We start from the raw sequence: 22,931 nt of genomic DNA on the forward strand, positions 1-22,931 counted from the left end.
CAAACAAGTAAACTCTGATTGGATACTGTGATGTACTGCACTGTACATATCATCATTGCAGCATGCACTGTACTATTAACCCCTTAATGACAGAAGATAGAACAACCTTAACACCTTAATCCAGTCTACGATGTGGGGTATTAATGAAACAAAAACATAATGAATCCCCCAGTGAACTTGCATGTACAGTTGTGCTCACAAGTTTGCATACCCTGGTAGAAATTGTGAAATTTTGGCATTGATATTGAAAATATGACTGATAATGCCAAAAAACTGTCTTTTATTTAACCATTACACTACCAGGCACTTTGCCCACTTCCTTCCCAGCCCAATCCCCCCCCCCCCCTTCTGAAGGACGTTCCTGAATGTCCAGTCAGAAGGAGAGAGCTCCCACCCAGCCAATGTATATATAGTAGTTAGTTAAGGATAGTGATTACATGAAGCCATTTATTATCACATTGTTTTTTTAAATCATAATGATAACAGAAATCAACCAAATGGCCCTGATAAAAGGTTTACATACCTCGGAATGTTTGGCCTTGGTACAGATATAGAAGGTGGCACACACGGGTTAAAATGGCAATTGAAGGTTCATTTAACACATTTGTGGCTTTTTAAATCACAATTACTGTCTATGTATAAATAATCAATGGGTTTGTTAGCTCTCACATGGATGCACTAAGCAGGCTAGACACTGAGTTATGAGGAGGTGGAAAAGAACAGTCAAAAGACCTGCGTAACAAGGTACAGAAACTTTACAAAGATGGAAAAGGATATAAAAACATATCCAAAGCCTTGAATATGCCAGTCAGTACTATTTAATATCTTATTAAAAAGTAAAAAATTAGAGGCTCTTTTGATACCAAGCCAAGGTCTGTTGCTGTCCTCAAAGAGCTTCCAATCTAAGGTCCTTAAAGCGGAGTCTTAGACAGGTATCCTGTTTCCACTTCCGGGAGTCCGGGCTGTGGCCGCATGACATAACCCTCCTCCTCCCTCCTCTCCCTGTTACCAGGCCAGTAGGAGAGAGGAGTGGGGCCTTGCGCATGCGCAGTAGGGTTCCCGGTGTGAAGCCGTAAGGCTACACTGCTGGGTACCCTTACCCAAAATGGTGGTGGCAGCACCCAACAGCTGATGGCAACATTAGCTGCGGTGCCGATATCGCGGGACTCCAGGACAGGTAAGTGTCCTATTATTAAAAGCCAGCAGCTGCAGTATATGTAGCTGCTGGCTTTAAATTATTATTATTTTTTTCGGGCGGAACACCCATATAATAGGGCCTATTTAGGCAGGAGACAATTTACCCACTAGCATGTCTTTGGAGTGTGGGAGGAAACCAGAGTAACCAAAGGAAACCCACACAGACAGAGGTAGAACATGCACACTCCAGGCAGATAACACAAGTGCTAACCACTTAGCCAAAGTGCTTTTTTTAACAGACTCTTTTATTTTTATTTTTTACAGACCTCCTAAAGCAAGGAAAAAAAGATACAATATATCTTTTTATCCTCGCAGAGGAGGAAGAGACACGGGGTAGACATCAAAAACAAGTCATCACATGACAGGGAGCCAGTCATCTCATCTCCAATCATTAGGCTAAGTTCACAATATCGCAGGTCTGAGAGCTGAGACTTGTGCGGGCATGGAGGCCGTTCATTTGAATGGGCTGCTGTGCCACCTAAAATGCAAGGTAACTTAAGAGACCAACAACAGATCCACTTGAATGGATTTTATTTGCAAAATGTAGACAATGAACAGTCTCTTAAATTTGGATCAGAGGGTTGGAAAGGAAGTTCAGGTACTCTTATGCCGCGTACACACGATCAGACTATCCGGCGGACCAGAGTCCACCGGACAATCCGCCCATGTGTGGAGGAGGATGCTGGGTGTCGGGAGGATGCTGGGACTGTGACATCATAAGGGGGCTGGTCCCCATGTGACATCACCTGGTGACCCCGCCCATTGTCCCTATATAAGTCGCCGTACAACGCGTCCCTGTCATTGTGGCTAGAGAGAGCGTCGAGTCAACATCTCAAGGAAGAAGAAGAGAAGGCGGAGATAGAAGACCGGGCCACTGCTAGTAAAAGAGCTGGAAGAAGAAAGCGAAGGCCCGGCAAGAAGAACCTGTGCCGAACGCGGGTGTCAGATCCCTGCCCTCCTTGCTAACTGGCGACGAAGGACTGGCCAACCTCACAACACGCTGTCACTTACGTAACAATGCCACACTCAGCTGCGCCCAGCACAAATATTTTCCAGCTTGCGGGAGCACAATCTAGGTGCGGGCAGCCTGAGAGCGATTGTCACTGGGCTAATTACACAATTAACCCTTTAACATTTTAAAAGACAGAGCCGGGGGACTCGTAATTTTAGCAATATCAATTATAATTTTAAAATCTTTTTAGAGACAGGTTTGTTTATAGTTTGCATCAAGAGCTTTAAAGACAAGGTTAACACTTTTCAACATAAGGGTTTATTATGAAAAGGTCAAGGTTGGTGCGAATAAAACATTTACAGAAAAAGGATGTTTCAAAAAATTAAGACAATATACAGCCACAAAGAAATAAGGTAGAATTGGGAAGGAAGAATACTTGCAATTAATGTCCGAGGGTTGATCAGAGTTCGATCGATGAGCAAAGGTAATCAGTTCTCAAACTTGGCAGATGTTCCTGTTTGGATGGTAAAAGGAGAACTGACCATTGCCTCCTCTTGCTCTCCTCTTTTTTGTCAAATCAAAGGGGGTGTTGACAGCGACCAGTGACCAATCGTCTGGTCATCTTGTTTAGGGGTTGGTTGCTGGGAGGTGTCTACAACTCATGACCATGTCCCAGGTACACTTTGTGATACATATTCATATCTCTGCCTCTCTACTGTTTATAGACTGCAAATATCCATTTTAGTGATCAGCGTGATATTTACTTCAAAACAAGTACACACATGACAGGTTTCCCCTTTCAGGGTTACCTAGGAGTAAGGGGTCCCAGTGGCTTTCCATATGAGAACAGGTATCTGTTGGTTCTCTGAATGGAGAGGGTGACAGTTTTACAACAGGCCTAAATATCCTGCCAGGCAACATGAGCCTTGTTTGTTGACCTAGCCTGGTTCTGCTTCCTCTGCTGAGATAACCTTTCTTTCCTTTTGAAATTTTAAAAGCTTTGGATTCCTAAGACAAGGGAGGGGGAAGGAGGGAATTAAGATTCTTCTGTAATGTTACAAGGTTAGCCAAGCTTTCATGGCTGCGTTGCAAACATGGCAACTAGTTACAACATTTCCTGTCCCGGACGGGATATTGTTACAGAACCAAAGAGGGGGACAAGACCCCCGAAGTTGGAAGAAGACCCCTGGGCGGTGGTGGCGAAGAAGAAAGCTGGGCTCCTCCGCTAGTAAAAGAGCAGAAGATAGCGGAGGAGTCCGGCGAGAAGACCCCCCCCCCAAGACGGAAGACCACCAGAGCTGTGCAATAAATTATTTTAAAAACATGTGTTGCGTTTTTCTTTACCCTTTTTTTTCACCAGGTGAATGGGTAGGGGTACATGGTACCCCAATACTCATTCACGTAGGGTGGGGGCCCCCTTATTAAAGGGGGCTCCCGGATTCCGATAAGCCCCCCGCCCGCGGACCCCGACAACCAACGGCCAGGGTTTTCGGGAAGAGACCCTTGTCCTCATCAACATGGGGATAAGGTGCTTTGGGGTGGGGAGCTGCAGGCCCCCCTTCCCCAAAGCACCCCCCCATGTTGAGGGCACGCGGCCTGGTATGGCTCAGGAGGGGGGGCGCTCACTCGTTCCCACCCCCTTTCCTGACCAGCCGGGCTGTGTGCTCGGATAAGGGTCTGATATTGACTTGGGGGGATCCCCACGCCATTTTTTCGGCGTAGTGCTTCCCCTTTAAGTCCATACCAGGTGACAGGGCCAGCGAGGTGTCAATCTCGCCAATGGAGGCGGCGACATTGACTTCCTGCGCTAGTCCCATCTACCTGGAGCCACGTTCAAAATGAACGGACTTTCCTCCGTGTGTGGGCAAGTCCGTTCATTTCAAAAGTCTGGCGGACTCCCGCCATAGTCCGGCGGTTTGTCCGCCGGAAAAGTTCGCTCGTGCATGGGCAGGTCCACTCGTTCAGAAAGTCCGGTGGACCTCCGCTTCAAAGTCTGGCGGTTTGTCCGCCAGATTAGGTCCGCCAGATAGTCCAATCATGTGTACGTGGCATTAGTGTCAAAGTCAAAATGTTGAAGAACTTGCTTACTTTGACTGCATCCAGAGAATAGGCATTCGCAACTGGATGATCACTCAGGTTGGACAGTCCCTCTCTCACAAGGCCTAGCAGTCAACAAGGTGCTTACTCAGGAACAAGTCTCTGCCACAGACGTTGTTGTAGAACGTACAAGATAATGTCTCTGCCACAGACGTTGTAGAACACGTAGGGAAACTAAGCTTGAAAACACTCGTAGGATACCTGGATCTTTCAGCCATCTTGGCGATATCCACAAGACCGGATTCTCTCAGGTACTTCAGCCCTTCCAGGCTTTTACTAAGAAACCAACCAGTATGTGATCTCTGAAGAGTCCTCCCCTGGAATGCTTGAAGTCACTGGGTCTCTCCCAAACCGGAGACGGCACCCAACCACCTCAGAATCCTTCTTTAGTTTCCTTGCCTCAGGCTAGCCAGCCCTGAGACATCAAAATCAGGTGGATCCACACCCCAGGCCATAGCCTTCCTGGGGGCTGGTCAGGAGGACCAGGACCATGAAGTCACTACATTGTTCTGGACCGGAACCCCCGAATCACGTGACTCCCGCATCTTAAATGCCCTCTCCCAGAAAGCACAGCGAGAGCGCCATTCCCACTGGGCTGGCTCCAAGAGAGAGAAACTTAAGCACCTAACCAGACCATGATTCCATGCCTGCCAGAAGAGACAGTGCCCCCTGTGGCCAGGCTGAACATCTCACAGTCCAGTCAGACTAATGCTGAAGTCCAATTTAGACAATTGCACCCAAACTAAACTGCAGTTTAGGCATAACTTTAACTTAAAAAAAAAAATGCATAGCGCGTGCTCTTCGGGAGCCGCCGCTACATACAGTATATGACTAATACTGATCCTTTTTTTTTTTTAAGCTTTTTTTTAAGCTTTTTTTTTTATTCATGTTCTTATATCACAAAATACATGTTTAAATTTTACATCAGGTATTAGAAACTTGAGATGTCTTCTATTAAGTACAAATATTGATGCTTTAATGACTACTTCCAAAATGCTTCCTGTGTATAAACTGTACACAAAAACAAGACACTATACACTGTTATAAGAACACTTTCAGTTCAACATGTAAGCACAGAAAAAGAAAAAAAGGTGAAGTACATAGCGGTGCTTTTATCTCGTCATTCTTTATAAACATCATTATACATGTATTTGTTTCCTGATACTGAGCTATTAGATGCATTTTTACATCTAATATATATCAGAAAGGTTGCAGGATTAGGCCACGCCCCTTTCGTAAATTGAATCAGTGTCTGACTCTGCAGCCCAGCACTAAGAATACATTGTTACTATATTATTCTAAGGACAGAATCTTCAAACACATAGAAAGCAGCATGGAGGGGCTCAGTGAAGGTGGTGGTGAAGGTGTGGAGATGTCTGATGGGGTCACACAGCTGGTAGAAGGAGAGACGTCCCTCATCATATTCCAGATAAATCCCAACTGTCTTTAGAGAAGATTTGGAGTCTATTGTTATTCCTGAGTTGTTGTGCCTTGTAGTGAGAATGTCTCTTTGGGACAGACCCCATGATTTGTTATTATAACCTATATAAGACTCATTTCCTGCTGTCCTCTCTATGGTGTGACTGACCACCCCTATCAGCCATTCCTTGGCTCCGCTCACATCCACCTCCCAGTAATGTCTCCCTGATGAGAAGCTCTGTCTACTTATTACCTGTTTGGATATAAATCTCTCTGGAACATTTGTTCTATTCTTTGGTTTCTTGGTGTAAGTAGCTGATTTCAGATCCTGTGATATAATAATGGCATTATTAGCAGTGTTTATATCCAATAAGATGCCTGATTTCTCTATTATTGAGAATTTTCTCTTGATCATCATATCTCTCAGGCTGTCAGTAATGTGGAGAAGTCCTCTGTGGAGCATCTGTGAGATCATTCCTTCATCCAGACATCCGGCATCTCTTACATCACCACTTCTAGTAATGATGTCATCACTGATCATTTCTTTCTTTAGCACAGTTAATGGATCTGTGATGTCACATACGGCCTCCATGTCATTAATCTTCCTGGACAGCTCATTCTTCTGTGTCTCCAGCTTCTGGATCATATCACAGACTGACTGGGAGATCTTCTCCTCCTGTCTGGAGACCTCAGTCAGGACTCTCTTCTCTACATCATCCAGATGTCTCCTGATGTCTCTAAACAGCCCAGTGACTTTCTTGGTGACATCAGCTGCTTTTCCTTTCTCTCCCGTCCTGTGATTTTCCAGACTCTGCATTCTCTTCTCAGTCTCCTTTCTGTCATTGGTCAGTTTCTCAGTAACATGTTTCAGTTTCTCTTTCTTCTTCTCAGAGGCCACATTCAGAAGCTCCACCTGGTGTCCTTTGTGGTCTCCAGCCACCCAGCAGGACATACAGATACAGGCACTGTCCTCTGTGCAGTAATATTTCAGGATCTCTTGGTGAATGGAACATTTTCTGTCATCAAATGATGTGGTGGGATCAGTTAATATGTGATCCGCTGACTTGCTGTGATTTCTTAGGTGTTTATTGCAGAACGAGGCCTCACATAGCAGACACGATTTAGTAGCTGGTACAGGATGGTCACAGTACGTACAGGAGACCTCTGTGCCCTCCGGGTGAGCAGATCTGAAATTATCCACAATGTTACACAACTTCCTATTCTTTTCCAGCGGAGGGCGCTCTGTATACTGCTCTCTGCACTCCGGACAGAAATAAATCATAGATTTCCTCTTCTGTGTATCCAGCACAGTCACTATACAGTCCCGGCAGAAGTTGTGTCCACATTTCAGTGATATGGGCTCCTTATAAAGGTTCAGACAGATGGAGCAGCTCAATTCCTCTCTCAAGCTGCAAGTTGCCATTATAGGGAAAAACATTATCTTTTACTCAGTACAGGAGTGAAGCTGGGAGAGCTGGATCTGTCCCGTACACGGAAGTGAAGTATTTCTGTGAACGCTTATCAGGAAGTGAGCGTCATACAAAATGAGATCCTCCCTGTTCACTTAACCCTCTATTTCTTCTAGTTTGTTTCAGCGACTCTACATGATATTGGTTGAGGAGGTCTCTTATATTAGATATATGTATGTAAACCTAACTAGCAAAAAAAAAGTATATATACAGTATCTCACAAAAGAGTACATCCCTTACATCTAGTTGGAACATATACACAGTATCTCACAAAAGTGAGTACACCCTTCACATTTTTGAACAGAGTATACAGATCACAGATATGGTATATAGATCAGCACCACAGATACGCTCTATAGATCAGCACCACAGATAGGGTATATAGATCAGTACCACAAATACGGTATATAGCTCCCCACCACAGATACGGTATATAGATCATCACCACAGATACGGTATATAGATCATCGCCACAGATACGGTATATAGATCAGCACCACAGATACGTTATATAGATCAGCACCACAGATACAGTATATAGATTGTTTAGGGTGGAGAGGCAAGAGAGGGTCCGTTTTAGGGTGGAGAGGCAAGGAGGGTTTGTTTAGGGTGGATGCAGGAAGGGGGGTTATTATTTAGGGTGGGGAGGCAGGGGGGCGTTTTAGGGTGGAGAGGCGGGGGGGCCATTTTAGGGTGGAGAGGAGGGGTGGTATTTTAGGGTGGAGAGGCAGGGAGGAGGGGGAGCCATTTTAGGGTGGAGATGCAGGGGGATGGGCCATTTTAGGGTGGAGAGGCAGGGAGGAGGGGGGCCGTTTTAGGGTGAAGAGGCAGGGGGATTGTTTTAGGATGGAGAGGCAGGGGCCATTTTAGGGTGGAGAGGCGGGGGGGCTGTTTTAGGGTGGAGTGGCAGGGAGGAGGGGGGGCCATTTTAGGATGCAGGAAAGGGGGAGGGGGTTGGGAACCCATCAGCTGCCAGTCACTGCCATGCACCACAACACTCAGTAGCCCCCCCCCATGAAGCTCTGCAGGGGAGGGGGGGCCAGGCTCACTACACAGCGAGTGGAGCAGTCCTCTGTAGCTGCCCTGCAGAGGAGTCTGAGGAGGGGGATGGGAAACATGTTGCTAGAAGGGAGAGAGATGCAAAAATCCTCTGTGATGACCGTCATTCACGCTGTGAGAGAGATCACATCGGACACCTCCAATCCCCGCACTCAGTCACTCACACTCACCTTCTGCTTTCTGTACACCTCAGGCTCAGCTCTGCATCCACCCGCCACATCTCTGCTCCCCGCCTCACATTACAGGGTCCCGGGTTAAAATAAAGAAGTCCGCAGTGTCCGAAATCCACTCTGAATCCTGGGAAACTCAATTGCTGCCGCAGTGCTGAAAAAGCTCCGCCAATTCGCCTTCCAGTCCTGGCCAATGAAAAACAATGCACAAGAGCCAGAGACAAATCACTGGAGAGTGGGAGTGTGTGAGGGCACACAGCTTGCGCCCTGCACACTGGCAAATCAGCATCCCAGCTTGCAGTCAGCTGATTGCATGCTGGGAAGCTACCCATAGACCGCTGTGTGTGTGTGGCGCCTGGTGACTCTTAAAGTGACTTTTTTTTTTTTTGCCAAAAGCTTGGGGGGGGGGGGGGGGGGAGTTGGGGACATGCCCAAGTGCCCCCTATGGATGGGCCGCCACTGGTACACTCACTACTTTACCTTGTAGCAAAGTGTAATTTCTTCAATGTTGTCACATGAAAAGATATAGTAAAATATTTACAAAAATGTGAGGGGTGTACTCACTTTTGTGAGATACTGTGTGTATATATATGTGTATATGTATGTATGTATGTATGTGTGTGTGTGTTCCAACCAAATAATGGACACGGGAAAGTGCATCTGCAATATTCAGGAGTTTCTATGTTCCACTGTGAACTTAAAAACTTGAAGGGCAAGGAACCACATTTTCACCCGCTTGTTTTTCTCCTGTTATCACACATCCATTTAGGAGGGGCATGATCAGTGACTAGTTTGAATGGTCTCCCCAACAGGTAATATTTCAGGGCATCTAAATATTTGATAGATAAACATTTTTTCTCATATCAATGGCGTAGTTTTTCTCATGTCTGTTAAGCTTTCTGCTCAGGTAGACCACTGGATGCTCCTCCCCCTCTCTGATTTGGGACAGTACGGCACCCAGTCCCACATCAGAGGCATCTGTCTGTACCACAAACTCCTTTGTGAAATCTGGGGTCATGAGCACAGGTTGTGCACAAAGAGCCTGCTTCAACATTTGAAATGCTTTCTCTGCATCAGGATTCCACTTAATAATGATCGACCCTCTAACCTTCCTCAGATCTGTCAGTGGGGCTGCAATGGTGTAGTACCCTGTGATACCAAGAAATGCACGAAGTTGCATTTTTATTTATAGGTTGGGGCCACTTTTGAACCGCCTCAATTTTGTTGATCTGAAGCTTGATCAGCCGTCAACCAATAATGTAGCCAAGGTATTTGGCCTCTTCCACGCCTATGGCACACTTTTTGGGATTGGCCGTAAGTCCTGCTTTTCTAAGGCAATCTACTACGGCTTGCACCCGGGGCAAATGAGATTCCCAATCTGGGCTGTGGATGATGACATCCTCCAAATAGGCAGCTGCATATTGGCAATGTGGTCTCAATGTCTTGTCCATCATTTTCTGGAATGAGGCAGGAGGACCATGCTAACCAAAAGGCATCCATTTATACTGGAATGACCCCTCAGGGGTAGAAAATGCTGTCTTCTCTTTTGCAGATTCTGTTAGGGGTATTTGCCAATAACCTGTACCGGGCATGTCTCAATCTGTCAACAAGCTTGTCGACCCGAGGCATTGAATTTGGACACACTGTTCAACTTCCTGAAATCATTACAAAACTTTATAGTGCCATCTTGCTTTGGGACCAACACTATGGGACTTGACTAGTCACTGTAGGACTCCTCTATCATGTCCAACTCTAACACGTTCTTTATTTCATTTGCACCTGCTTCTCACCTAGCCTCGGGTATTCTAAAGGTTTTTTTTTTAATTTATGCGGACACCTGATTCCATGATTACATATATGTTTAAAGTTGTTAGACCAGTTCTAGGGACAGACTGTCATATCCATATCCCTTAGAAGTAGATTGGAAGAAAATTTGGGAGAACATCACTCTCCCAAAAGGTGTTGGGACTTTCATGGGTATGTCACTGTCACTGAGGTAAGCACGTACACAGTAGATAATAATAAAGTATATATTTATTACAGAACATATAAAGCATAACATTTTGACAGTAGCATTAGGCCATATAGATCATTGGCCAAAAATGATACTCAGTCCATGTAAAAACTTGAAAGATGCTTGTGTATGAACTAACCCAATGTGTTTTCAGGTTTTGGGACATACCAAAGGTTCATGACCCATGTCTAGCCCGGAGAATTGCCCAACTGAACCCAACATGTCATACATCTCAAATAGACTGACCACATCAATGCAACAATATAATAAATATTATGCCACCCTCTAAGGAGCAACAGGAACTAATGTTCTAAGTATCTAACCATAATTAACTAGGGCCATTCCAGCCCATGACTAGTTACCTGGATATAACAGAAGTGACCTGCATGGTTGTGTGTAGATCTAGGGTGCAGATTCCCCTCAACCTCAATACCATGCCTCACCACCGCCATAGTATCCCACTAGCTATGACTGTCACTTCTGCCTTTATAGACGCAATCCCGCTGGAAATGACTGAACAAGACATGGCTCACTGACGTCATATCCGGCACAGGTGCCCCTGTAGGAGCGCATGTGCCCAACGTCCAACCGTGTCAAAGACTGCAATGAAGAGGCGGCACACACAGCGCCTCCTGTCTGCCAAAGGAGCTAAGGCAGATAGATACAGAGGAGACAAGAGCCTCCTCATCCACCAGGGGCGCCCGAATGCCTCACCACATAACCACACCGGACAAGGACCAGACCACCCCCAATGATGCCGGAAGTTCGAAAAAGAATCAAAAACAATACATACCATAAAATTAAAATATATATCTCTCAAAGGAAAAAAAAAATTACAGCAATTATGTTCCCAATTACATATTCACAATACCTGTGAATTCCCATATCGTTTGATCTAAAGTGCAGCAAAAACAGGTCTTAAAAGTCCCTCTAGGAATTATTACACTTGTACAGGAATGGTTTAAAAGTGAGTGCTGTGTTCATTCCTGGGGGTATAGTTGCCTTTTCATTATAGATCCATTTGGCCTCCTGTTGTAGGATCTTTTTATTGAAATCAAATCCACATAATTGCTGGGGAATTACTTCTAAAGCAAAAAATTTAATAAGTGAAGGGTCCTAACTATGATTGAGACCTACATGTTTACATATTGGTGCTTACCTCAGTGACAGTGACATACCCGTGAAAGTCCCATCACCTTTTGGGAGAGTGGTGTTCTCTCAAATCTTCTTCCAATCTGGTTCCGTAATTATGTCATGCTGTAGAAGACTGGTCTATCCGGGTAGGTGAGAGAAAAAGTCTCTATTCTTACGCACAAACTCTTTAATGTCCTTCTGTTGGGCCACTGACAAGGTTTCAGTTATGGGTACCTCAGGTGTCATGAGGGCCATGTCCTTTTGGGGGGTTCGCACTGCCAGTAAAGTCCCTCTATCCTTCCAAGTTTTCAAGAGATTAGCGTGATATATTTGCTCTGGTTTCCTTTTCCCTCATTTCAAAGGGACCTTGCCACTTTGCTAGGAATTTACTCTCAACTGTGGGGACTAGTACCAGCACTCTCTCCCCAGGGTTGAAGGTTCGGGTCTTGGTACCCTGATTATAAACCCTTCTCTGGGCCTTCTGGGCTTGCTCAATATGAGTGAGATATGCTGGTAAATGTGTCGTAAATCCATGACCACACGCTCCACAATCTTAGGGACTGACAAAGTCTCTGGCTGCAGCCACTCCTTGGTGAGGTCAAACATTTGGGAGCGGAGTGGTTTGTCAGTACAGTATTATACCCGCTGAGTCCTGCCCATTGATCTTTTTGCCATCCTTCTCAAACAAGTGACTCTTTGAAAAGTCGCTAGGTAAGCTTCCACATCATCTGCAGGTGTCATCTTCTGCAGGTAATAGCTGTCACGCACCATTTTCTGTTTCACCGGCAAAGGACCTGTGGGCCCCTTCTTTAACTCCACCAGGGCTTCCGCAAACTGCCGGTTGATTTCCTGCTGGGCTGCAATGGCTTCCTGTCGGGGTTGCAGTTGGCTGCAGCAGGGCTTTTAACACATCCTCCATCTTTCCACTGGTTCAGGAAGATGTCCGCCAAAAATTCACCATATGTGGGGTGTTAGCTCAATGGGGATCACCTTCCTTTGGAAAAAGGGTAGTCCAAATGGAAGTTTTTGTTAAAATCTGACTTATAGCCAGTTTTATTTTTAAAAGGTTGCACGAAAATCAGATAAACAAAAAACAGGAAACAAATCCTTGCAACAATTCTTTTTTTTCAGATCCTCAGAGAGTTATTTGCCATGAGGTACCATGTTAAACTTCCAGTGACCAATATGAGAGAGTGAGAGCGATAACACCAAATTTAACACACCTGCTCCCCATTCACACCTGAGACCTTGTAACACTACTGAGTCACATGACACTGGGGAGAGAAAATGGCTAATTGGGCCCAATTTGGACATTTTCACGTAGGGGTGTACTCACTTTTGTTGCCAGAGGTGTAGACATTATTGGGTGTGTGTTGAGTTATTTTGAGGGGAGAGCAAATTTACACTGTTATACAAGCTATACACTCACTACTTTATATTGGAGCAAAGTGTAGTTTCTTTAGTGTTGTCACATGAAAAGATAGAATAAAATATTTACAAAAATGTGAGTTGTGTACTCACTTTTGTGAGATACTGTATGTGTCACTAGAGGTCGACCGATATATCGGCCGGCCGATATATCGGCCAATATTTGCCGTTTTTTAAATAATCGGCATCGGCCGATTGTGCTGATAAAAAGCCGATTTAGAACTACAGCGGGACTTTGAAATGACTTCTGTATAGAAGTGAGTGTGAGTTGCCTGAGTTGTCATAGCAACACTTTCCTCCTCTCTGGGCTGCCAAGAAAAGAACTAAATGATACAATGTTTACACTTCTGAATGAAATCATCTCTGTGTGTAGAAGTTCTCAGTTTAACCATTTAAAGACTAAATCTTTTCTGACACTTGTTGCTTACAAGTAAAAATCCTGTATTTTCTTCCAGAAAATCACTTAGACCCCCCAAAAATGATATATATTTTTTTAGCAGAGATCCTAGGGAATAAAATAGCGGTTGTTGCAATATTTTATGTCACACGGCATTTGCACAGAGGTCTTTCAAATGCATTTTTTTGGAAAAAAAATACACCATTTAAAAAATAAAAATAAAATAAAAACAGTAAAGTTAGCCCATTTTTTTTTTTTTTTGTCCAAAAGTTTTGACTACCTGTTTTTATTTAATATATAGTTTTTTTTTTTTTATCTAAATCATACATACAAGTAAACTGATTGGAGGTTTGTTTTGTTTAATAAATGTTTAAATGTAAGAAATTTTCTGTATCACTTATGAAGACTGCTTTCACACTGGAGCGTTGATGGTAAAACGCAAGTTTTAGCGGCTCTTTACCATCATTTTAGCGGTGCTATTTGGCTGCTAGTGGGGCACATATAACCCAGCTAGCGGCCAAGGAAGAGGTTAAATGCGCCCATGAAGCACTGCTGCCAAATCACATTGCATGCGCTTCGGCAGTGGTGCCCATTCATATCAATGGGCAGGAGTGGTGGAGGAGCGGTATACACCACTCCAAACGTGCTGCTTGCAGGACTTTTTTTTTTTAAGATCCTGCCAGCGCATCGCCTCAGTGTGAAAGCACTCTGTCTTTCACGCAGACTGCAGGGGAGCCATTTTGCAGGCACTTTACAGGCGCTATTTTTAGCCCAAAAGCGCCTTAAAAAACGCCCCAGTGGGAAAGGTGTGTTAGATCAAGGGGGGTTAAAAATAAATAAAAATAAAATCGGCCTAACATATCGGCCCAAAAAAATCGGCATCATATATCGGCTATCGGCCGCCATGATTTCTAAATATCGGCATCGGCATCGGCCAGAGAAAAACCCATATCGGTCGACCTCTATGTGTCACCTTGCTTTTTTAGATTACCATGTACTGTATATCTGCTTTTTTATATTCCTATGCAGGTTTCATTGATTGTAAATGCTTGCCCCGGCCATGTTCTGTGATAGGGGAACAACAATGCTTTTATAGAGTAGTAGCTCTCTTTGTGGACTATAACATAAAGTTTTGTGGTAGGCAGATAGTACCGCCTCTATGTTCCCCTACTCGTTAGGCACCATATGCCGCCCTTAACCTGGATTCACACCTAGGCATTTTTAGTGCTTTTTGCATTTCGTAGATTTGCACTACAGAACGTGTTCCATAGGAAACCATGTCAAATGGACTGGAATGCAAATCTGCAAAAAGCACTAAAACTGCATAGGTGTGAATCCAGCCTTAGCCCCTGTACACACGGTCGGATTTTGCCCATCGGATTTAGTCGGCGAAAGTTGGCGAAAAATCCGATCTTTCAGAACGTGATGACGTAATTTCGTTACGATGGGACTACATTCAGGCTAGTAGCCAATAGCTTTGATGTAGGAATTTGATCTGAGCATGCGTGGCACTTGGTCAATGCTCTACACATGATCGGATTAGGTCCGTCCGGCCCAGTTGGTCGGGAAATATTTCCAACATGTTGGAAAATTGGGTCCGACGGAGATTCGGACGGAATCAGTCCGATGCATACCACACACCGTCAGATTATCTGACGACACGGTCCGATAAGACTCATTCCGACAGATTCTCTGACCGTGTGTACAAGGGCTTAGACATAATAAGAAGGCTGAGGTTCTTGTCTCACAGATGTTTAACCACTTCAGCCAGAAGATTTGGCTTCCTAATGACCGGGCCATTTTTTGTGATTCAGCACTGCATCGCTTTAACTGACAATTGCGTGGTCGTGCGACGTTGCACCCAAACAAATTTGACGTCCTTTTTTTTCCCACAAATAGAGCTGTCTTTTTGTGGTATTTGATCGCCTCTGCGGTTTTTATTTTTTGTGCTTTAAACAAAAAAAGAGTGACAATTTTGGAAAAACAACTATATTTTTTACATTTTGCCATAATAAATATATTGATTGGTTTGCGCAAAAGTTATAGCGTCTACAAAATAGATAGATTTATATTATATTTTTTACTAGTAATGGCAGCGATCTGTGATTTTTACTGGGACTGCGACATTATAGTGGATACATCGGACACTTTTGACACATTTTTGGGACCATTGGCACATATACAGCGATCAGTGCTATAAAAATGCACTGATTACTTTAAAAATGTCACTGGCAGGGAAGGGGTTAACACCAGGGGGAGATCAAGGGTTTAACTGTGTTCCCTAGGTGTGTTTCTAACTGTAGGGGGAGGGGACTGACCAAGTGGAAATGAGAGATCGTGGTTCCTAGCTATTAGGAACTCATGATCTGTCACTCCTCAGAGAACAGAACACGGATTTGTGTGTTTACACACACACCCACACACACTTCTGTGTTCTGCCTCTTGTGCCCACAATCGATTATGGCCGGCGGTCACGAGCATCGGCACCCCCGCAGTGCAGCGGGCAGGTGCGCGCCTGCTATCCCGAGCCGACGTATAGCTATGAGGGCTCTTGGGATCGTGCCGACCTGTCGCATTAAAATGATGGCGGCTGGTCAGCAAGCGGTTAATGTATATATCAAGTTCTTACACCGACACCTACATCAACACCGTAGAACTAAATAAAGAGGACAAATACGAAGGACAAATCATCAGACATACAGTGAATTACATTTAAAGAAAGGACTCTCATAGGGTATTAAAGTGACAAAGTCAGCATTTAATAAAAAGCAGAATGTGCAATTGCATAAGTAAAAAGCTAAGCATGGCTATTTTACACTGCATACATCTCAGTAGCAAAGACCCTCCTTCCAGTTCAACTTCTGGTAAAGCATGAGTGATGCTATGTTCACTAGCCCCACCCAACACGTTTTGTCATAGTAGACGTCATCAGGTGAAGTGGGAATTACTCTGGTTTCATTACCTTGTTACGCAGGTCTTTTGACTGTTCTTTTCTGCTCCCCATTGCTTAGTATCTAGCCTGCTTAGTGCATTCATGTGAGAGCTAATAAACTCATTGACTATTTATACACAGACACTAATTGTGATTTAAAAAGCCACAAATGTGGGAAATTAACCTTTAATTGCCATTTTGACCTGTGTGTGCCACCTTCTGTGTCTTTACCAAGGCCAAACATTCCGAGGTATGTAAACTTTTGATCAGGGCCATTTGGGTGATTTCTGTTATCATTATGATTTAAAAAGGATCCAACAAGCTATGTGATAATAAATGGCTTCATGTGATTGCTATCCTTAAATAAAAGACTGTTTTTTGGCATGATCAGTCATATTTTCAATATTAATGCCAAAAAGTCACAATTCCTGCCAGGGTATGCAAACTTTTGAGCACGGCAGTATATCTCCCTAATGACAAATGCTAGCAGCATAAGGATTAAAATAGTTACATAGTTACATGGTAGGTAAGGTTGGAAAAAATACACAAGTCCATCAAGTCCAACTTATGTGTGTGATTATGTCAGTTTTACCTTGTATATCCCTCTATGTTGTGGTCGTTCAGATGCGTATCTAAAAGTTTTTTGAAACTATCGATGCCCCCCTGCGGAAACCACCGCTTGTGGAAGGGAATTCCACATCCTTGCCGCTTACATTAAAGAACCCTCTACACAGTTTTTTTTTATTTATTTCCCAATGGGATGCACTAGCTAATGCCCTTATTTAATATGCTCTTAAAGAAAACCCATCGCTCTTCTGTGTTCTTTGTTCCTAAGATTTTATCCCAATTTATATCTTCTAAGAAGGCTCATAGTTTAGGGAAGTTGGCTCTTTTGAAATTCAGTGTCTTTGTATTCCCCTTATGTTTCCTATTTGTGTGATTTATACTGAAGTCAATTGACCTGTGATCGCTGTTTCCTAAATTGCCCCGTATTTCCACATCCGTGATCAGGTCTGTATTGTTGGTAATCAGTAGATCTAGTAGTGCCTTGTTTCTAGTTGATGCGTCTACCATCTGACCAATGAAATTGTCCCGCAAGACATTTAGGAACCGGCAAGCCTTATGCCGCGTACACATGGGCGGACTGTATGGCGTACTTAGTCCGTCGAAACACATTTCAGCGGACAGTCCGCTCGTGTGTGGGCTTGTGCTGACTTTTTCAGCGTGCAGTCTGGCGTACTAAGTATTTCGGATTTTTCGAAATTCTGTCCGTCATACTTTGGTTTCAGCGGACAATCCGCTCGTCAGTAGGCTAGTTCGACGAACTAAGAATGGCGCATGCTCAGAAAGGATTTACACGGCGGAAGGGTGCTTTGCTGTGTATTGGACTTCCTATTTCTAGTCCCGTCGTACGTGCTGTACACGTCATCGCGCAAGCTTTCGACGGACTGTTTGTGCATCCGTGTGTGGTCAAGTCCGTTCAGTCGAAAGTATGACGGACTGTCCGTCGGATTGTATGACGGACTAAGTACGCCATACAGTCCGCCCGTGTGTACGCGGCATTAGACTGGGCGGAGGGAACCACGCATTCGTCTATGTCTGGATAATTAAAATACCCCATTATGATAACACTTCCCATCCTTACTGCTAATCCAAATTGTGATAGGAGGTCCATCTCCCCCTCCTCCCTCAAGTTAGGGGGCCTATAGCATCCCTTTGGAGCTCTACCCATAAGGATTCCACCTCCTCCCTAGCTCCCTTATTGATGTCATTTCTCACATTCGCTTGTACATTATTCTTGATATATAGGCATACCCCCCCCCCCCCCCCTTAGTTAATGTTGCTTGAATTTGTAAAATCCTGCTTTAAAAGGACCCTCTCCCCGGTGTATGGCTGTGTGTTCCCCCTGGCAATATTCACCTCCCCTTACATTTTTTTTTAACAATAGCTGTGCTATTAACCTTAAAAATGGCCAAAATTTAGTATCAAGAATTGCCACCCCCTTAGACTTTAATGGATTCACTGCTAAGTTTAGATTTCATAAATTCCAAGCGGGTTTGACAAACCTGGGCACATTCACTCATCCCTACATGCAATGTGCCTCAGAACTGGATAGAAAATGTGACCACCCCATGAAGAGTCAATTACCCAGCACAGCCCACCTTCTACTAGCACATCATAGCCCTCTCCTCTTCTGTGACTGTCTAATTACTGTCTGTGATGGTCCATCTCCTTCTCCCCTCATCTCCCTATGTAACCTTTTTTTCTTTTATGTAGCTTTGGGGAGAGGAGTGGAGGCGAATAATATAGAATATCACTTGAGTGACAGTTCTGAGTCTGCTGGGGCTGCTGACATCACATTCAAGATGGTGGCACCCAGCAGCAGTCTTGTGACTTTTGGATGTCCACTCAAGAGAGAATTTTACAGGTAAATAACAAATAACATACATTAAATGCACACAAAATATTTTGGAAATGTAGCACCCTCTAGTGTGCTACTAGTGTGAGTGTATGTATGTTTTAGCTCATATTTGGCTTGTGAGTCTTAATTGGGTCATGGGATTACTGCAGGTTAGGCTGGATGACTCATACAAGCAGGTCTCTGGTGCTTCCCCCTGGTTCTGGAAGTTTGGAGGGCAGAGACGAGGAGGGTTAATTTGCATACTTACTGAAACTTGGCCAATCCCTAGGCAGTGGCCTAGCATGGTGGCTGAGCAGTCCTTAAATATGAATGAGTTATAGCAGCAGGGGAGTTGGGTTAAAGATGGAGTGCTGAGGAGACTGTTGGTGGCCTTAAAGGGGAGCGCCTGGTCTGGGTGGTTCTGCCTCGAGCTCGGGCTGGAGCACTGACAGCAGTGTGGTTTAAAAGGAATCTTGCCCTAGAAGCAGTGGGAGCAGGGAGGACAGTGTGAGCACATCAGCACACCTTGGAACATGCAAGGGTAGAGACTGCCACATGTAGCAACGCTTAATGTAAGACAGCGTTGTACTTAATATTTCCTTTCCTTTGTCTTGGCGGTCTTTGGAGCAGTCGAGTGGGTTGGTGAAGAAGCAGCCAGGTGTGCTGGTAGTTCCTGAAGTCAGTGGAGCTGGGATCAGTGTCCACAGTGGGGTTGGAGATACTCTGGTATGCTAGTCCTTAAAGTGGTTGTAAATCCTCCCCCACGACTTTTTTCCATGTAAATCAGCATAAAAAACCCTATTGAACACTGCTTGTAGATATCTCCTTACTTGCTTAGTATTGTTGTAATCCTTGTTGTTCTGTAGAATGAAGTCACTGAGCATGCCCAGATCTCCCCTGATTTACGGCACACTCTCTATGTCTTATCTATCTGTTATCAGGACTTCCTACGGCACAACACTGAACTCTGCAAATCACTCAGATTCCTCCTACACACCATGTGACCATGTGACCTCACATACAGTCATAACTTGGCCATTACTGCAGTCTTATCAGCTGAAGCTGTTAAGTCTGACAAAGGCAAACATTAGACATCGGGACAAGTAAATACTATGAAATAAAACAAGTAAGCTATGAACAGGGAAGCAAGGTTGCCATAGAAACGTTGGATTGAGAAGGAGACTTGGTTAACAGTACAGGAAGTGCTCAATGTAAGGGTGGAAATACACTCCACTGTGGAGTCAGAAAACAATACTTATGATGGTGCTGCCTAACCCCTGGAAACAAGTTTTTTTAAATTTCTTTAAACAGTAAGTAACATGGGATTTGGACTGGATTACAGTGGCTATAGTCTGATAATTACTTATTGTAATGGACTAAATGAAAAGAAGCATCAGAGTGGGAGAGTTTACTTCCTCTGTAAGAGGCTTTTACATTTTTCTTTATCAGAGACTGTCAGTGTTCAGGACAGTTCTAGACCATGTACATATGGAGAAAGTTGTTTTGTTGCAAATAAATTGAGCATCCCATAATTCCTATTCCCCATCCGAGTTATTAACCCTACTAAACAACAAACAGCAAGCTCAAAGACTGTTCCTTGTGTCTGGATGGAAGTTGGAAAATGCTTATTGCCTTGCTGTGAGCGAATGGGGAACCCAGTCATCTGCAAGCCCTGTGCGGGTAGTGCTACATTTTTTGGATCCCCTCCACCGCCGTTATAAAAAAATCCAGATTTCTACTTATTTTCTCAAGGCTTTTGCACTATCCCTCCTTCCTTCTCTGTCCAGCACCAATAGTCTTCTTTCAGGCATGAATGACAGTCAAGTCATTCTGCCCATTTTATGTGGACCCAGCCTGTTTACACACTTCCTAGAGCAGCCATTCACAACTGGGGTTCCATGGAAACCTAGGGTACCTCCAGAGTTTGTTAGGGGTTTCTTGAGCTTGATGGTGTCTGCATAGTTCCAGGACTAATGCCACTTGGCAAAGCTAGAAGTATGACACCAATGATCTTTCTAGCTGTCCGTAGAGTGGAATTTTGATCACCACTGCAAGAGTTGTATTCTTCCTATTGACAAAACCAATATAAAAAGCAATTTTGCCAATTATACCTGATGAATTTGGTTTTAGTAAGGGTTCCCTGAGAACTGAAAATTATTTTAGTGGTCGAGGTTGAGAAAGGCTGCCCTAGGGGGTCCATCATCATACAGGCTGGGCTCACAGTACTCCAGGACAGGACATCGCTCACACATCAATCCAAGAAGAATGCCCAATCCCACCACCACTGGAAGAAGAACCGGAAAACTGCAGACCAACAAAAAAGGTTTATTGAGCACAAAGCATACAGTAACAATGCCAAACAAGACATTGCACATTTTTACACACAGATATCCAATGCTACCAACATTTTTTATCTAAAAAAAGAAAAGAATACTCAATGTTGCAAACAATAAAAGGTGCACTCGTGCGCCATCATGAATTACAATACCCAACACCGCAATGTTTTCCTTGGCCTAAGACATCGTCTCATTTTGCCAAAGGGGACTGAATTCAATAAATCCAGACGCTCGCTGGAGGTATTTGGCTTTCCAAGTTTTCTGAACGAGGTTGTACATTGGGAAAGATTTGTGGCCATTTGTCTAAACTTCTCAACCACTCCCATCTCTACAACATAGACACTATGGGGGTTATTTACTAAAGGAAAATCCACTTTGCACTGTAAGTGCACTTGGAAGTGCAGTCACTCATGGGCGTCCGCAGAACTTTTTACAAGGGGGGGGCATCATTTTAAGGCCACTCATGCTCCGCCCCTTTTCGACAATCTCATGAAAATCTTTCCACTGGAAATACATATGTGTTATATAACAGATAATTCATCTTCACTTTGTATTGGAAGTTACTCTGGTGGCTGTGTTCCATGCCCATATAGCCTAGAGAATGTACATCTTTTTACATTGCAATACATCTGTTGTGGCCATATTTTGATCTCATACTATCACTGTATAGGCTGTTTTCATCAAGATAAAAATATGGCAACAACAGATGTATTGCAATGTAAAAAGATGTACATACTCTAGGCTATATGGGCATGGTACGCAGCCACCTGAGTAACCTTGCGGAAGCCCATGCTTTCAAAAATACCAGCCTCACAGCATTATCATACCAGCCCAACAGCATAACGTCATTATTTTCGTGTTCATGAAAAGGAAAACCATACATTTTAAAGCATATTTGATGAAGAGCGTAATATATATATATATATATATATATATATATATATATATATATATATATATATATATATTTATTCAAATTCCAGTTAATAGTGGTAAGTGATCAATCATCAAGGGGGACCCCAGGAACTCAGAACGTGGGGGGTCACCTTCTGCAGAAAGAATACTCTAAGGTAAGGGGGGGTGGGTTACTAACATAAGGAGGAAACCCTTAATATCAGTGCCCCTTACATTATCACATTCACTCCCCCCTTACATCAGTGACCCCCCCCCCCGACTGGCCTGGCGGTGCTTTCACTGACCTCCTCTCAGGTGCACTGTGCAGGGCTCAGTCAGTCGGCTCCAGCTTGGTGGCTCTGGTTTTATCCTATAGTCTCCTGTCCACAGTCCACACAAGTCTGACTTTTCCCATGACTTTTCCCACTCTTGACTCCTCTCCAGACTCCCTCAGAGACTGCAGACATGCTACAGGAGATGGTCAGAGACTGCAGACATGATGCACGAGCTCAATGCAGCCTCACCAGTGCCCATCAAATGCAGCCTCACTGAGCCCACCAAATGCAGCCTCACTGTGCCCACCAAATGCAGCCTCACTGTGCCTATCATTGAAGCCCCTCCTGTGCCCCATGTCCCAGTCTGCAGTCCCTGTCTGTGGGAAGGTGTGTTGTTGATGCTTGGTATGGTACCTTGCATGCCAGCAGGAAATCCATGACGGGCAGCAGCAGGCAGGGTCTGTTCTCGTTTTGGATGGGGATGGTGCTCCTTCCAGAGGATCTGTCTGCTGTGAGATGGAGCGGTCCCTGGCCACCTGCACCTTCAGCCGTCCTCATTTTCCGGCCCCAGTCAGCCTGTCCTCTTGTCCTGGGGAAGTGGAGAGCACTGAGTGGGAGTTGGAGAGAAGGGGGGGCCTACTAGAGAGTAAAGAGTACTGGCGGGATTGGAGAACACATGGATGGGGGCAAAGAGAGAGGGGGAGTGGAGATCACAGGGGTGGGGAGCAGAGAGCACTGGGGGGGAACTTGAGAGCAC

General features: G+C 44.4%; 2 protein-coding genes across 3 annotated transcripts in view; both read right to left on the reverse strand.

The window, feature by feature from the left end:
• Window positions 1–22,931, reverse strand: part of LOC143925008 (E3 ubiquitin-protein ligase TRIM39-like) — a 130,622-nt gene that overhangs the window by 77,572 nt on the left and 30,119 nt on the right. The window contains exon 3 of one of the 2 annotated variants that reach the window (XM_077449573.1): window positions 21,968–22,763. The exons of the other annotated variant lie outside the window; for it this stretch is intronic. The gene's annotated coding sequence lies outside the window, so the exon portion shown is untranslated. Of the gene's footprint in view, window positions 1–21,967; window positions 22,764–22,931 lie in introns of those variants that run through there. 2 annotated transcript variants of the gene reach the window in all.
• Window positions 3,469–7,176, reverse strand: LOC143925005 (E3 ubiquitin/ISG15 ligase TRIM25-like). The gene has a single exon (XM_077449569.1). The coding sequence runs from the start codon at window positions 7,101–7,103 to the stop codon at window positions 5,535–5,537; it is 1,569 nt and encodes a 522-aa protein (XP_077305695.1). The 5' UTR covers window positions 7,104–7,176; the 3' UTR covers window positions 3,469–5,534.

The sequence above is a fragment of the Lithobates pipiens genome, unplaced genomic scaffold (genome assembly GCF_037356315.1).
Source record: "Lithobates pipiens isolate NorthernLeopardFrog02 unplaced genomic scaffold, aLitPip1_a1.2 Scaffold_22, whole genome shotgun sequence".
Lineage (NCBI taxonomy): Eukaryota > Metazoa > Chordata > Amphibia > Anura > Ranidae > Lithobates > Lithobates pipiens.